The 18,178-nt window shown below is 40.8% G+C and overlaps 1 protein-coding gene across 4 annotated transcripts in view; it reads right to left on the bottom strand.

Annotated features, from left to right (window-relative positions):
- The window catches only part of SCFD2 (sec1 family domain containing 2), a 207,670-nt gene that overhangs the window by 106,033 nt on the left and 83,459 nt on the right, over window positions 1-18,178 (bottom strand). For all 4 annotated transcript variants that reach the window (XM_075091468.1, XM_075091467.1, XM_075091470.1 and 1 more), the window contains exon 5: window positions 9,005-9,254. In XM_075091468.1, coding sequence (XP_074947569.1) covers window positions 9,005-9,254 — 250 coding nt within the window. The remainder of the gene's footprint in view (window positions 1-9,004; window positions 9,255-18,178) is intronic.

The raw sequence follows: 18,178 nt of genomic DNA, 5'->3' as shown, positions 1-18,178 counted from the left end.
GGGACTATGAGAGCACCTTCTCCATGTTGATTTAAAATTCAAGGCCATGAGGGATCTGCCCCTTAGGTTTATAGTAAGGGCTGGAGTACACCGGGAGATTTGTGATAAAATATTCATTTAAATAAGGTAGTGCTTTTGAATTTCTGCAGTACGTGACAAAATTTAGACCTTAGTGAAAACAGTTGTAGCACTAACAACGAATCTAAAGTATTTCAATGGTTATATTAAGAAAAAGTTGTATTAGCAAGGTTGACAGATCAATGAAAAAATTTAATCCTGCTTATCCCCTTACATCAGAATTGATCCACAGACCACATTACGATAGTTTGATCCGTCCTTAAGCTTGATCTCAGGACTGTTGCAAGCAAGAGCACTGTATGTTTTCACACTGATTTATACAGAAGCAGAACCTGACCCTCAAAATGTAATATACGTGAAAGCAAATTATCTTGACTATAATGAATGATTGAACAAGACGACCTCTGGAGCCAAAATCCATGAGTCTCCAAAGCTTGGGATGAAGAGGGGAAAATTAGGGTGTGCTGACTAATGAGCTGCACGGACAAGCAATGTATGTTTAATAAAGAGCTCGGCAATTTATGGCTTAAAGTTTAGAAATTTTTTTCAGTGTGATTTTTATGTTTCTGCTTCTGCTGTTGAGATGTTAAGATGACCAACACAGCAAAGATTTTGCAAAATAAAAGATGGGTTATAATCAATTATTCAAGGGATTTTTTTTTTTTTGTTTAACATTGTGATAACGCACAGTCTTATGACTCCATTTTATGACTGGGCTCAACTCTTTCTTGAAATGCTGGATTTCAACATATTGTGTTGTCGTTAAAATACCTGGAGATTGCTAGACTGAAATAGGTTGACTGCCCAAAATTCAAAGGACAGAATTCACCCCTGATAAAATTTCATGGTAAGTACAAGACAATTACCACCACCAGTGAGCTGAAGAAAAAAATTAAAAATATCTGAGGCTGAGAGTTATTCCTCCTTGCCTCTGTGGAGGCAATGCTGTCTGTCTTTGTGCCATCAGATCCAGCACACAGTAATATTTAAAACAGATACCAAATTGACAAGAATTATACTAGGATACTTAGAAACTCTTAGAAAATTTTGCAATCTACAGCAAGTACCTTAACATTTGTGGCTGCGTGCAAAAGAAAAAACAAAACCCCCAAACCTCAGTAGATTTCTGTCATACGGGTGGTGACTATTGACAAGTCCTTTTTTCTTTTTTTTTTCCTCTCTTAATTTGACAGTTATTTAATACTTCACCATTTTTGGTTTGCCAGGCTGGGTGTGCTTTGCAAAACAGCAAGAATTTACTCATCATTTTACAATAAGCCAAAACTTTAAAGTTTTGCAAGGAAGTGACTCGAATGGAAAGAAGAGAAGAAGGATTTAGCCTTGCCACATACAGAAGTCACTTTTAAAAAGTTGCCTAATTCTAAAGCAGCTTCTGTTTTTATTTTATGCTTAAAGCAAAGATATATTTGATGTTAGGAGCATCTCCTAAATGCTATTGAATTTGCATGCTGAAACAGAATAGAAATCATTAATGAAAATTGCACCATATCAGTTTCCTGTTGCAGTTGGCTGTCCTGCTAAGTTGGCAGTGAGACAGCGGCCTGCAGAGCTGCAGGCATATGTCTCATGTTAAAAAAGACTTCATGTTATAAACATTTCAATGAAAATTACTATCCAGTTTGGAGCCAACTGAGACCAGGTGCTGAAGACAAAATAAACCAGACAACATACAAAAGTTTAAGAGAAATTTTAAAAAACTCCAATACCACTCGGCTTCCACTGGGATTGTCTTCTACCACACATTTTAATGTACATCATGAAAAAAAATATATATCCCTGCATACATACAAAGTGGCCTGATTTTCTCACCTCTAGTACCATAGCTTAATACTGATTTTTAAGATATGCCTGATTTTTTTATAAGACATGCAAAAAATATACATACTTTCCACTGGATCATTTCCAAAATGCACCAAGAAAATAAGACAGATACCAGCAGGTCATCTTACACATACTCGCTGCCTGCCAGAGAGAGGGGCATTTTAGGTGTCTATAAAATCATCTGGGGCTACAGGAAAAAAAAAAAATCTCCTGAGCATCAAACTCCCATTTCAGAACTGGGGAGCAAACGGTCCGTGTTTCATCTGGCTGCAGTAGTAATGTCTGGACTGTGCAGGATTAAGCAATTTAGCTCTATCAATACAGACTACATTTTGTCATCCAATGCAAAAGGGAAAACTCATTCCGACTGCGCCTTATCTGCACGCCAGCTGGGGGGGCTCTGCAGGGTAAGGACCATCTCCTCGGTACTGGGGAGACACAGGGAGCATGGGAGAAAGAGAAAAACTTCACCATAATCTGAGATGGCTCCCTCTTTTATCATTTGAGTGGAGCCACCCTATGAGAAAGTTTTCCTTGTAATGCGTCCGTGATGATGGCAGCAGCCCTGAAGTTTGCACAGCCATGCCACACCAGCATTTACAGCTTCTCTCTAAGTCACAGCAGATTTAGCTCTACACAGGCCATACGCAGCGGCGTTTCCGGCACTTGCCGTCATTACAGAGCAGCAGTTATGACTTGCAGGCTACAGGATTGAGCAGATTCCCCAAACAGCAAAGCCTCTAATCATGCCCACACAACAGCCTAACCTGATGGGAAGACGTCTTCCTCCCAATTCAAACCAGAGTGCAAAGCTGTCCTGCTAACATTAGGCATGAAAATGACCCTTTAGCGTCAGGGACTAGAAGAAGCTAATCAGTATTTCAGAGAGCAGCCTGTCTAGACATTCAAAATGTTTAGCTATTTGGTGTGTTGAGGTATTCCCCCACCCTCCGTAACCCACTCTATGAACTTTTAACATAAACAGTTTAGTTTATAACCTTCACTCTGGTGGGGAGCTGATCCCTATCTTCTAAACCTACTGGCAGCCAGGCTCCCACGCACGCCTGGAATCAAGGAGCAATCCTTAAACTGGAGTCCTGTACCCCAGACCTGCAGGACTGCCCCAGCAGGACCCAGCATTGCTAACACATTGCTTATTTTTTGTGCGGTCAATGCAAATGCAGAGCTCCTGAAGCACGAATGGCAAAACGGAAGCTCTTGAGAGGGCGCTGAAGACAGCATAGCTTGTAAAGACTTCTCTAAATATTCAAAATAAAGAACTGAACTTTGAATTCCTTGAATTATGCAATCTTTGAAAACTCAGAAGAGACAATATTTATTTTTTATTTTTCTATTGTTTCCCTAAATGGTAGCACGAAACAGTTTGGTTACAGCTTTATTTTAGTTTGGATAAATATAGGCAGTTATAGTTCTCAGCATAAATACCTGCACTACATAGAAATAACAGATTAACCCTTCTCTAATTTGTCTGCATGTTGCCATTAAAAATGCGTTTCAATTTTAGGAATGTGTGAAAAAAAGTCTCTTTGTAGTAAGGATTAAACTCTCAATAAACAGCAAAATAACGTCTAAAAAATGCAAATGTTTTCTTCAAGTCATGACTTTTTTTTATCAGTTCTGCTGTGAAACTCATGGATTACTTGGAAACAAGCTATTATACAAGGGAGGGATAGGGCTAGCCTTTCACCAAACTAGTGAAAACTTCATTAACTTTATAGAAAACACTCTTGATAAAAGCATGGGAAATTTAAAATCACTCAGAATTTACTCTTGGCTTTTATGGTTTTAAACAACAGTAGTTTCACAATATTTTCCTGAACTGCATGAATGGGGTGTGGGAGGGGAGAAAACACTAGCAGATATACCTGAGCCTCACCTCCACTGTGAAGCTGGGGAAGCCCTCTCCTACACAAGGCGGGAGGACACTCAATCAGATCTAGAGTACCTACGTAATAACCTCAGCCAAGGACCTAATTTCATACCTACCTACCCATAACATAACCAGATTTGGGAAATCGTTGCTGCAAACCAGCAGTGAAGCCAAGACCACAGCCAAATAAAAGTGAATGTGCTGCCCTCTGAAGGAACTGGCTGTCCCCGTCTACGAATGAAAATGTTTATTGCAAAACTGGGGTTGATTTTAGGATTCATGATACTTAGGCCATGCTAGCAGTAGGGTACTGATACCTTCATTAATATGTAACCTCATTAATGTGTAACATCTCCTCCAAAGAATCTTGTGCTGAGAACAATCAGAGCAGAAGCAGCCAAGACACCGTGTGTCTAACCCAATATGGCAATGCCTACACTTCAACACACAGAATTTAGAAAAAGCAAGGAAAAAGTCCAGAAATCCACTTTAGTATTCAAAATTTCAATTCTTAGAGGCTGACAAACAGCAGTTCCTGCCGCAGGAAGGTTCCTGCTGCACCTATGTTTGAGAGGGTGCAACTGATACCTACAACACTACCAGCTGAGAGTTACTGCACGTGGCCAGGGTAGCTGGCTGCCCCGCAGCCCGGCTGGCCTCCAGATCACACCATGAAAGGCAGATCTGCTCTACAAAGCTCCCACAGCGATTTGCAGATGAAAAAGAGAGAACAGCACAGCTGAAAAAATAGATTTTTAATTGCTTTGCAGCTCTATTAGCATTACTTTTGCATATGTTTGTAGCCGTACACAGCTCGACGTGGATATTTACAAAACTGGACAAACAGATAAGATGATAAAATAAATATGATATTTTACTATTTTTTTTAAACAGCTGCCAAAAAGAAATCCCCTCCCAAATGCCCCCCAAACCCAGCATTCTGTTGAAAAGCATAATTTTCCGTCATGTTTTGGTCTATTCTGTTTCCCCTCCAATTTGTAACATTCTGCTGGAATCAGTGATGAAGAACATATGTCTGCGGTAAATTACACCCAGGAGAAATCTTAGAACTGTTACATTCAGTTTTATTACCCAAGGCATTAAGATAGTCTACCACAACACGTACTATTTAACAGTTCCATCAAACACAACACCACTAATATACTTTTATATAATTATGCATGCAAAAGAATTTTATCATAGTCCCTAAATCTCATTGGGTGATTAACGCATTTAATTTTTGTTTTCATTAACAGTTCCAGAATATTTGTAGTGGTTCAATGAAACAAGGTGTTACATAAATACAGGATGCTGTTGTACAAATATTTTGGAAAACATATGTTCAGGCAACAATAAGGTTGAGAAGCCTAACACTCAACAGCCAGGAAATTGTGAGTGCTTACACTTCTTTCACAATATAAGCTTACGCAAGTGCTGCATCTTAACGTATACTGCAGAGGGCTGTAATCATCTAGGCTGCATCAGGGAAATCCAGTGTGGCCAACTGGATGGATAGACTAACATCTCTGAAAATCACTTTCTTTTCTACTACTGCAAATACTAATCCAGTTTCACTAGGTAACACTAAAAACCAGACGTAGCATAAATACTCCCCGTGCACTGATGAGCTGCATCTTCTGGGGGAGGTTTGCACCAGTTCTGCAAGGTAGTCACATCACTGGAGATTTACTATAGGCATTGACTCAGGTGAGCATAAGTAAGGTTACATTTAACAAGTTTAATAGGAATAGAAGATACCTCGTATAAACCCAGCTATTACTTCGACTGATGACGTCAAAAGTCAAGTTTTCTGAAGTTTTACAAGGGTTTTGAAATTTATTTCTCGAGTGACTCCACGGGAACAACAAATAAAACTCACAAAAATGCATAATTGTCAAGATTGCACACCCTCCATGCTTTGCAGAGAAGAGGAAAGCAAAAGGCTTAGGCAGCAGTTCAGAGCCACAGCTGAGACATGGCTTTTAATTTCAGCTTAAATCAACCAAGCAGCCTCAATACGGTGTTGGGTCCAAACTAAAACCAAAACATCAGGCACCAGGTGTATCGGGAAGCAGAGCACAAAGTCCTCTCTGTTCAGAGAAATGTAATCACTAATATCTGAAAATGTAATTTAATGCTTTTCTTCTTCATGTTCCAAAGTGAGTCACACAAAGCTGAGAGTGCCAGTCCACTTAATGAACTGCAAACTGAGACCCAGAGGAAGTTACTTGCTGAATACCATATAGAGAGTCTCACTTACTTTATTAGTGCTTATTCATCATGTGTAAGAATAACTGAAGCTATATTTTTCTGTTTCTGTGGTGTTCAGTCCATACACTGAATGCAGCCATGGCTCATAGAAAATACACTATATAATCACAAAATTGAAGACTGTGCTACAATGCACACAGGAGTCAAATGATGGTTGCATGGGAAACTGAGTTTCTCATTGAGGCATTTCTCAACTTTGAAGCGCTTGGCTTTGCAGCCTACATCGTATGACTTCCGTATGCCTTTTTAAAGGCAGCTATGAATTTTGCTATCTGTTGCTGTAACTAAAACTGTCCAATCATGCATTTCTAGCAGGGTTTGAAACTTAAACCTGAAGCTCTGCAGGTTAACTTGCAGAGCTGGGCTGACCTCATAAAAACAGGCTAACCTGTACCTGCTAAAAGGAATACCCGGTCTGTAGCATGTTCTGCTGCATGCAGATGTCTCAGCATTATATCTGCTATTGTACCAAAAGGGGAAACCAGCACTGCCACCTATTCCCCGACTTTCAGCCCTGCTACAAAGAAAGTCCTCTGGTTGTGCCTTTGAAAGAAAGCTTGCGGGCGCTCATACTGTTTGGACGTGCTTTGCCTCTCAAGCAGCAAGCAAGCAACCCAAGGTTCAGTGGGGAGCAGGATGTAGAACACAGGCCTGGCAAAATACAGGTTAAGGAAGAGTAGGTCTAAGGCTGCTCATGTTTTCTCAGTCTTCCCAATTCAAATATAGCAAATTACAAATTCAGTAAATTCCACAAATGCTGAGAAAGCAATCTGTTAGATGAATGAAAGCTTGAAAACTACCTAAGGGGCATTCCTAGAAGTTCTGTTTTATACTTTCCTCCCAAGATAAACCTTATTTTTGGTCATGACAGTAAATTTTCTTTTTTTTTCCCCCTCTTTCCTGAATAAGTCAAAAGAACTATCATTCTAAATATGATGTGAAAACAATGCTGATGAACCAAAAAAGTATGCAAGCAAGGGGAAATACTACCACACATTTAGCACAAATATGGTTGTGCTAAACACACAGAGAAATAGAAGGATGCAAGGACTCTGGCTCTGTGTTATGGGATTACCTCAAAATGTAATAATGATGTGCTTGGTGTAAAACTACCCGTGCTGGGTCTGGATGGGATGGAGTTAACTTTCTTCACAGCAGCTTGTACAGTGCTGTGTTTTGGATTTGTGGCTACACTCGTGTTGATAACACACGAATGCTTTGGCTGTTGCTGAACAGTGCCTGCACGGTGTCAAGGCTTTCTCTTTTTCATAGTCAAATGTACCACATAACAGAGTGAATACTTATGACTAAGGAGATGAATGCTGTACTTCAGACAGCCACCATGCTTCTAATAGTCCACCCACTATGTAAAAAGACAGAAGTAATTTTATTTCATAAACTGAAGTATCTTTGTACTGAAACATCCATTCACCTGTTCATCTGCCCAGAAGTTGAGAGCAAGCACCCAGATATTCACTTTTACTCAGGAAACATACACACTATAAATCAAGCATGCAAGTACATTTGTAAAAACTACAGAATTACTGATAGTTATGGAACATAAGACAAGCACAGTGTCTATTTTGACCTCCATCTGTGCTTGCAACCACATAACCTGAGAGCACAGAGAGCAACAAGGGAAGCATCTATATACACAGGAATGCAGCTTCTCTTTGGTACTCAGCTGAAGCATTAGAGACTTCAAACCTTCCCATACTTATGTTAGCCACAATGAAGGGCAACTCATAAAACCGTGATCCAAAACATTGTCTATTATAGGAGAAAAGGCAAAATATGAAAATGGAGGTTTAGAAATTACTGCACCATATCTGGCAGAAGACACCAGTGAAGCTATGAAGGAAGCACCATACAGTGGACAAGATATACAGTGCATATTCAAAATCAGGAGAAGTCTACAAGAAGCCTGGAACAGTGCAGGCACTATGGCCAGGATTATTAAAATGACAGCACAGTGCAAACATGACTGAACATGTCCATTTCTACACTAAGAGTCTTTTAACCATTAAACTATTTTACACTGAAAGCAACAGCAGACCTGTCAGACAACACCAGTATTTTGAAGCAGAAGCATCCACAGGGAATAATACCAGAGTAACCAACAACAGGATTACTTCTCTGCCCTTGAGACTCCCCACTTAGACCCATTCTTGGCAAACAGCTTCAACTGTAAGCTCCTCACAACATTTTCATTTATGTTCATATGCTCCCTACCTCAAAGGTGACCTGGTCAACAACCTGCTCTCTATTAGCAAATATTGAGAAAAGTGACAGCAGGAAGCAAGACCCCTTCTGCCATTCAGATATGCCACCCTTGAGCCATAGTTCATTCATTTTAATGACTTTATTTTACAATTATTTTTTTCTAAAATATGACACTGGCAGCAAAAGGTTAGGACTTTTCTACATTGTGAATGCTCATCTAAAAAAAGGCTTAGTGTGCTATTTTTGAAGGCTAATGTTCATGTCGTTTCAGCAAAAAGCTCAATGTTGGTTTTAGACACATTTCTTCTTTTATGCCAGACAGGCCAGCTCCTTGTATTCACAAAGCAACTGTGGTTCACTGAACATGTTTCCAGGATTAATTTTGACTTCCCAGGGTCAACTTTACACTGATCAATGAAAGAAATTGTGGAAAAGATTACCTTTTGAAAACACACAAACTTAGCCAACCTTTAACAAAAAGAACAACTTGTAGAGCTTTTATCAGACTCAGCACTATTCAAGGACAGCCTGTCAGCATTTGGCATATATGAACACGGGAGATGGAACAAATCTACAGGAAATCCTTGTGCTTACTCACATACCCTCAGCACCACAGATGAGTCAATCTGCTTTTATATGTTTCTCCCAGTTCCCATGTTCGCAGCCATCCAATTTCTTACCACACAAGCAGAATCTTACCTGTTATTTTCCGCAACAGAGGAGACAGCTCTGGCTCTTCACAAATGGCCTTGACTAGGGCCTTTTTCACCTCTTCTTCAGCTGCATCCAGCTCTTTTCCACTTCTGATTTCTCCGACCACAGAATACATGTATACCAGCAAGATAAGGAAGTCCTCACAGGTATAATCATCTTTCGTCCTCTTGTTGTAAGACTTGATCATTGGCAATAACTGCTTCAAAAGAGTGGGCATTTCTGACTCGCCAATAGTCTGAAAAACAGAAGGAAGGTCATGTCAGATTGACCCCAATAGTGCTTATCAGACATCAGACACCAGACACACTCCTGCCTGCATCTGCAAGTTATTATTTCTCATAATAGCTGTCCAGAGAGGTTGTAGAGTCTCCTTCCCTGGAGATATTCAAAACACACCTGGACGCGTTCCTGTGCCCCCTGCTCTAGGTGTGCCTGCTCAAGCAGTGGGGTTGGACAAGATGATCTTCCAACCCCTACAATTCTGTGATTCTGTGATAATAGCCGTGCTCATTTATAGGATCATAGAATCATTAAGGTTGGAAAAGACCTCTAGGATCATCAAGCCCAACTGTCAACCCAACACCACCATGTCTCCTAAACCATGCCCTGAAGTGCCACGTATACACATCTTTTAAATACCTCCAGGGATGGTGACTCTACCACCTCTCTGGGCAGCCTGTGCCAATGTCTGACTACTCTCTCAGTAAAGAAATTTTTCCTAATATCCAATCTAAACCTCTCCTGATGCAGCTTGAGGCCATTTCCTCTTGTTCTACCACTAGTGACCTGGGAGAAGAGGCCAACACCCACCTCACTGCAACCTCCTTTCAGGTAGTTGTAGAGAGTGATAAGGTCTCCCCTCAGCCTCCTCTTCTCCAGACTGAACAACCCCAGCTCCCTCAGCCGCTCCTCATAAGACTTTTTCTCTAGACCCTTCACCAGCTTCATTGCTCTTCTTTGGACATGCTCCAACAATTGTTCAATATTTGCATTCTGATTTTTCAGCACATTTTCCTGTGACTTATGTGCTGCTCAGATAGCAAGTTTATCAGTTTCCTACAAGTTTTTTCCTAGGCACTCATGATAGCAGCCTCCTAGCACTTGAAAAACCTGATGATTAGATCTTCTCCATGTACCAGTCAGATGAGAGGATGGGATCATCAGTCTTTGCAGTATGGGTAAAATGGTACAAAACACAAGGTCAAACACCACTTCTAAATTCTGGTCCTCCTCCTTGGGCCTGATTTTGTATTTGAGCAGGGAGTTCAAAGCCCAGCTCTCATTGACTTTAATCGCTATTGCAAGCTCTCAGCACATCTGCAAACCTGACCCTATGCTTTCAGGTCAGAAACCCAGAGAATTAGAAACAGAGGGAACCACCTGTGAAGTGTCTAGTTTAAGTGACCAGTATGGTTTCCTAGAGGAGCTGTACAACAGGAGCAAGGACAGGGCAGCAATCACCTGCCTGGCCTGTGCCCTGACCCTCTTCTCCCTCTGCCTCCTTCATACAACGCTCACCAGCTTCTCAAGCCATGTGACAGGGGTCGTTCATGCCAAAAAAAGCCTTCTTTGCTAGGCAGGTCAGGCTCATTCCACAGCACATCCGTGCTGCAAGGTAAGGCAAAGGCCATATGGAAGCAGGGAGAAATACGTGACTGTGAGGCAGAGAAAAGGAGGGGGAAACTGAGAGTACGTTGGGATGCCCTAGGTCCTCTATAGTTGAAATTGCACTTGTGTTTTCTCATCTCTGTGGGTGAGGTGTCCATACAGCTTTCTTGTGGTTTTAAAAAGGAGACTTCAAACATGAATCCCCTGAAGTGCCATACTGATATCCACATCACGTTGACATCAAGGCTTGGGATTTAGATCCACCATACGGGCCTCTGCCACTCAGGACAGCAGAGTGACTAGTTGTAGCAGCAAACTGCCACCCTCGCTGTGCACGCACACCTGCACATGAAATCTCCACACACTAGTTTTCTGCTGCAGGTTAGTTTGCACCTCAGCAGTAGGATCCAGTGAGAAGCAGGGCCAGTGCAAGGCAAGCAGGAGGAGCATGCTGCTCCTGTGTGGGGAGAGAGGTATGGGAGGAGAGAAGCAAGGCCCTCCCCACTTGATGGTGGTGATCAGTCGGATCCATCCAAGAGGACTCCTGCAATGCCACCCTCAGTACCCTGCCCTTTGCCCTGTGATTGCCTAATAGCCCCCTGTGAAAACCTGTGGGTCAGTTTATAGTGTACAGTGAAACACTGAATCTTCTATAATCCAATGAGACAAGTCTGCAAACATTTATTCTTGGTTGTTACTACAGTAACTTCAAACAGACTAGTCATGGTAAATAAGCATCACAGCCAATAATACAACCTTTAAATAGATTCACAGTAAGTAGACAAAATACAAAACGAACAAACCAGAAAGAGACGCAGGCTTATACAATAACAGAATCATGCAATGAGGTTTATCACTACTTTTAATGGCACTAATTTACTTCTGAGCTTTTCTGACAACTGAGTAGTTTTTTCCTGAAACCTGGGCAGGCGTTTCTGAGTCTAACTGTAGGAACATGGAAAGTGAAAGTTTCTTCTCCTCGTGTATTCCATGCAACACTTCAGGGGGCCCTGGATTTGGCTGTATCTTGTTTTAGTTGTTCTTTGACAATCTCAGTAACACTAACAGGCATTTCATGAACTGTAATTTTTATACCTACACCAATCCACTACAGATAGCGATCATAAAGCATGCGCAAATTACTCAAGCTCTCAAGAATTTTTTTTCTAGCCTGTGCTATAGGAAACAACACTTATGTGGACTTTAGGCCCCACCCTGCTCCTGACATACCAGTTTTGCCATGGACCCATCTTTCAAGGGACTTTAATGTGGTCAGATGTTATGCTCCTATTCGAATACATACCTTAGAGAAGAATTTCTAACTACCCACATGCTAAACCTAACAGTAAGTGCACACTGTAGACTTGAAGCAGTAATTACACAGCTACAGTGGTCAAAAGCATTTGGGAACTAAAAAGGAGCATTTAGAAATCTGGGAGGCACTGGCACCCTGTGTGTGTTTGGGCAGGGAGCGTTAAATCACATGCAGAGCAAGTCCAACTGCTGCTCCGCCTGGGAAGCAAGTCTATGGTGTTTGGCACCAGTCTGGCATACGCTGGCAGCTGGGCCACCCTCAGGACAAGGCAGGCGATTCCCAAATTACAGCTGAGCCCTGCCTCAGTTCAGTATTACCTGCTTTCTTCTTGAAACATGACACAAACAAATTCTCATCTGTATGCCAGTACAATAAATATCAGATAATCCAGATCCTAAAATGGAAAAAGACAAAACTTCAAGGAAACCTGGAGGGGGCCTACAAGAAAGCTGGAGAGGGACTTTTTATAAGGGCATGTAGGGATAGGACAAGGTGTAATGGCTTTAAGCTGAAAGAGGGAAGGTTTAGATCAGGTATAAGGAAGAAATTCTTCACTGTGAGGGTGGTGAGGCACTGGAACAGGTCGCCCAGAGAAGCTGTGGGTGCCCCATCTCTGGAAGTGTTCAAGGCCAGGGTGGATAGGGCTTTGAGCAACCTGGTCTGGTGAAAGGTGTCCCTAACCATGCCGGGGGAGGGGGGTGGGTGGGTTGGAACTAGAGGATCTTTAAGGTCCCTTCCAACCCAAACCATTCTATGATCCTATGAAATCAGAGGTAAGCAGTTACTGGGAGGAAGCCACCTGCAACGAACAAAAGCCTAATCATTCCTAAAAATCTACGAAGTAAAGATTAACTTATATGTGGACTTATTCTGAAACAGATGACAAACTTCAATCTATATTAATCTGAATTCACTTTTAAGGAGACACAAGCCCTATACCATGTATTATTGAACACCTTCTATCATCTACTGGCACATTATCTATTCCCACCTCCCCTCCCAATACTCAAACTCTCTACTTCACTCCATCTCTAAATATCTCATAGCATCCTCCTACAACACCAAAGATGAGTTCTTGAAAAAGCTCTGTTTTGCATGCACGAATTATCCAAATGCATGGAGCACTGAGGATGCACATGGTCATATAAAAAAGTAGGGTCAACAGCTCCTGCTTGAGGATAGTAGCTCCTGAAAGTACATATGTACAGCATCTCTGGCAAACTTTCAAACATACATGATTAAAAAAAAATTGGGTCTCAACTTTCAGGATGATTTACTGAGGGGCGGGCTAAAACTCAACAACTTAAAGCAACAGTTGCCACCTCTTATCTTCAAAGTAAAAATGAAAGAGAAAAAAATTAAAGAGCTATAATAAACCGTTAACTTCAGAACGCATGTAGGGTCTTTCTGGGGTATGAACTTCTCTGGAATGTTTTTCCCTTATCTCTTGGGAAATGGCACTACAGAGGACTTCAAATGCAACTGCCAAGTTTCAGAGGCTATTTTGTCCAAACAGGCCAGTTGGACTGGAGCGTGCATGAAAAAAAAAAACAACAAACCGGACTCGCAGCCTCACTGCAGAGCACAGCTCCGCAGGGAGCTGGGAAATTTGCCTCAAACAGAATCCACTGGCAGATTGTCATTATCTGGCCACCTCTGATGATTTAGGGGCTCCCTGCACTGCCTAACAATCAATCAATTACCCTGATTGAACAACCCTAAAACACAAGTTTTAAAAATGTAACTGCCCATGACCCAAATTTCCTGCTGGTTATGTTGGCCTCAGGTTAGCCCCATTTGTCTATCATCAAGGGAGCCAATAAAAATAATAAAAACAGGTCAATTCTGAGCTTTCTAAAGGCTGTATAAAAACATTAACACTGCTTAATGCGGAGCCAGCTAAGGCCCAAACTCTAACGCCTTCTGCTCAGTTGCATTGTTTGGACATTTTAATGTTATAATAAAGTATTCTTCAGAATCCAGGGAGAGTTTATGATAGATTTTTGTTGTTCTCCATCTCTTTCCTCCACCCTCCTTAATTATTTATTTTTATAACTTAAGCTGTGTAATAATTTACTGTCCCTAAGGGTAAATGAACTGACGTCAATTTGCTGGTTTTTGCAAAAGGCCCGAGTTTTGGCAGATGGGAGGATAGTGAAGAAAGTAAAAAAAATAATTTTTTTCAGGTTTTAAACACTGAACATCATATTGTGCTTCAAAAGTGACATTTAAAATGTGATTTAAAGGATCTACAGGAATTAAGGGGAAGTATAATAAACCCAAGGAAAAAAATGTTTTGCATTTCTGTAAAAGGCATTCTTTTCAGTACTAAATAAACCTGTAAGAATCTAAAGCCATATGTATCATTAGATATCTTTTACACAATAGAAAACAGGAGGGGAGGAAGAGAAGAGGAGGGTCAGTGTTTACTTGAATTAACACGTGTCCCTGACAAAATTGAGAAGAGAACCGAGCACTCTAATCCCTGCACTTCCAGCCCACTGTCCTCAACACATCATTAAAAATATTAAAGCAAAAATCAGCTTCAAGCAAGTGAAATTTATTTTCTTTTAAAATCCAGGAGGAAGGAGGAGATAAATCTTAAGAGACTACTTCACTATGCAAATATTCTAGCAGCTTTCCATTTAGGAAGCAAAACATGTTTAATTCCTTCAGACGTCACATGAGTTAACAGAACTTTTTGGAATGGGAACCACACAGCTTTACAACAGTGAGGAATTTTATTGGGGAAAAACAAAACTAAGAAACAAGCCAAGAACTCAGCTGCAGGTAAAACCAGCAGAAGGATCAGTGGAAACTCACAAGCCCCTGGTTCCCCTATTTAATAGAAGCTCCTTTTATTGATAACTTGGGTAGGAAAAGAGGGTTCATGAGTTGTGGGATAAGCAGCTTTCCCATGTTGCTCTATCTGATTTGTCATGTTTTACCTGGGCTTGACATTTTGTGTTTCATGATTTTGCCACACAGCATGTTAGTTCTCCCACTATCCACGTGAAGGCAGAATATTCTAGCTGCTAAAAGTGACAACGGCACCAAGGGAGGACCTCATAGGTATGCAAAACCAGCTCAGATCATTTGGCAGCAACAGATCTCTGCAGCAGTAATTGTCTTAGCAAAAAATGAGAGATGCTGCCAAGCTAAGGAGGAGTCTTAGCTGCCTGCAGTGCTCAGCTGCCCATAAATCAAATGCTGCAGTTCTGTTACTTGCTGTTTTACACTGTTTGGCCACCTGAGATTTGGGGCTGGTTACATAAAATTTCCATATGGGTGGGAAGATGTCTGTACTCCCCACTCCCAGCAAACCAATCACTTAGTGTATCTGGTTTTCATAAAATGGCCTGTGGGTGACTGGTGATTTGACACAATAAATGTGATCTTACCATGTAAATTATGGTTTTTTTCATATGAAGCTCTAGAAACCATTATAATTCCTGATTTAGGCAGATTTTGATAAAAATGTGTCCTCTTTTTGTTGTCTCTTTAAATATCTGTAGTGTATGATTAAAGAATAAGCAACCCAAAACACAATACAAAAAAATGAAGGTCTTCGAAGTAGAACACTCTCACCATTAGGAAACCCCTCAATCCATCAATGTCAAATTATGCAGTATCCAATTATTCAGGCAGGCTATTTAAAAAGAGGATGAAATCATTTTGATAACTGAAGTCCACTGTCTGTACACTTCCTTTTGCAGGAAGTGAGTTTGGATGCCAGAAAAGTTTTAGTCTCAAACTTATGATTCCAGCTGGGGAGGGTTGACAAAGCCTTGCCTTGCAAGGGGACGGAGAAAATTTTAGCCTTGGGGGAAAGCAGACAAAGCATCCAGCAAACTCACAGCAGCTTGAGAGTGGAGGTGTGAGATGCTGGCAGTAAATGGCCACTTCCAGTAAAAAAAAAAGCATAAGTCATTAAAGGTAAGGAGAAAGATCACATTCTCTTTTGTTGAGGACCACATCAGGTTTATGACTTGCCCTTGTCAATACCAAAAGACTTGCATCTTCCCATCTTTAATGGAAGCATCTGTCTATTCACTTGACAGGCGATACAGAAATCCACCAAGAATACGCAGATAAAGAAAACAGCAGAGAAAGATGAGAACTAAACTGCTAGTGAGAGACACAGGAAACAGTAAAAGCATCTAGGACCTCTCTCCTCTGTCATTACTCTTAATGACTCCTCTGTCATTAATGAAATATCCCTACAAAGCCAACTCTATCTCCTGTTCCCTTTTCCACATTTATCACCCACTCTGAGCATTGCCCCAGGAACTATATTCTCAAAAACACAGAGAAAATTTCCAGGCAGCCCTTGTAGACAGAGTCTTAAAATTCTACCATAAACAAATAAAAAGCAAATAAAAGAAAATTAGTAAGCTTTTTAAAAGCTATTTTTAACCTGGCTCATGCTGTCAAAGACAGAGATTCACATTCTTCCTATGTGCATGCTCTCCCAATTGGCCTTCATTCTTGCCTTCTGCCTGCCACAGCAGCTTCTTCCTTCTGCGCTTGCCGAAGTGTTTCTGTGACTGTGCATTAAAACAAATCATTTTACCCAGACTGGTTCTCTGCTCAGGTTTACTGCTCGGCCACAGAAACACACTAGCCGTGAAGGCCAAGAACTGGACTGCTTCCTTATGCAACAGCACTGGCTTGAAGCCTACGTGAACTAGAGTTTAAGGTTGCCAAGAGATATAAGAGAAAATTATATAAATAATCACCTGCTCTTTGGATTACTTCTCCAGTATGCTGTCATACGGCCAGATTCTTAATTGGTGTCTATCAGTCAATGCTACAGGCATCAACTGTCCTTTGCCAATTTATACCTGTTGAGTATCTATTCATGATGTTAGCACTTACTGCAAAACACAGTGATGAGTCAAAAGCAAGAAAAATTAACTTACAACATAAAGCTTTTAAAAAGCATGCCATTTGTAAGCTCTGCTGGTCAGAGATGATTTTTTTTTAACATGTGTCTTGCATAATTCCAAAAACACCCCACTGACACTGAACAGCTAATTTGTGATAAAAACAAAAATACTTAAAACAAGCTGTTCGAGCCCTATCATTTCAAAACACAACACAAAATCAAAGCCCAGGACAGTTCTTTCAGCCAGTAACTCCCTAGCTCACGATCATGACCTAAGCAATTGGATTCTACCTATATCCCATAGCCAAAGAAGTATATTCCAGTATTTTTCTTTAACCTAACTTCCTTAGGACGTAAAAATATATTTTGAACAACATAATTAAGTTCGCCTTTTATCACCTTTCTCCTGCCTTTACTGAGCACCACAGCTGTTTGACAGCGATTTCCTCATTTTCAATGATCTTGCAACTTCTTCAGTTATTTTTGTTTCTTGTGTTACAAGAGGCAGATTCAGTTACTATGTCAGAACTGCAAAACTTATGCATACATTTTGAGAAGATTTAAACACCATCACAAAAGCTTCTAATAAACCCAGTGATATCTAATCTTCCACAGTAGAGAAATCACCTCATCCGAGTGAGTTATGCTGTCTGGTGATGTATCATTATATCATACAGTCCAGTTTTTCCTTCTCTCTTTGGAAACCATCTAAGTGTACAGCTGTGTTAAGATATTTTAATGGGTTCATGGGGGCTCAGCAGCAACAGGATACTGAAAAAAGGATATTTAATAAGTCTGGATTTTATTAGACAAAGCTCTGCAAGGATAAGGACAATTTTACTTAAATCACCGCATGTCTGACATAAGAGACTCACTCATCAGCAAGTTAAAAAGGGAGTACTTCGGACCTACTCAGTCAAAACCTTTTAGCTGTGATGTCTTCTACAGACGTGCTCGGTAAAAACATGAATCAGCATGGCAAAAACGGTGTCAGAAGAATGAAAAAGCAGTATGGGCACAGTCAAGATAAAATATGTATCAGAGAAAGATCTTGTCTGTGGTTTTTTGACGGTTGTTTGTTTGTTTTTATAAGCCTTGGCATATTGGGAAAACTGCCAGAAAGCGGCAGGGGTTCAATACTGAGAAAAAGGGGCGGGGGGGTAACATAATACCTGAGGAGGTTAAACCCCACATCAGCTTTAAGGAGAACAATGGGAAAGCATTCCATTACTACAAAGCAAGGGATAAGAATCCACAGGCACAGAAAACAAATAAATCAAGCAAAATATAGTACAACCAAATCAGTCATTCAACAGTGCGGAAGTAGGGGATTTTATACCAGGAGATG

Source organism: Phalacrocorax aristotelis, chromosome 4, assembly GCF_949628215.1.
Source record: "Phalacrocorax aristotelis chromosome 4, bGulAri2.1, whole genome shotgun sequence".
NCBI classification, from domain to species: domain Eukaryota; kingdom Metazoa; phylum Chordata; class Aves; order Suliformes; family Phalacrocoracidae; genus Phalacrocorax; species Phalacrocorax aristotelis.
Note: the sequence above shows the minus strand (reverse complement) of the source record. Positions and strands in the feature narration are given on the sequence as shown.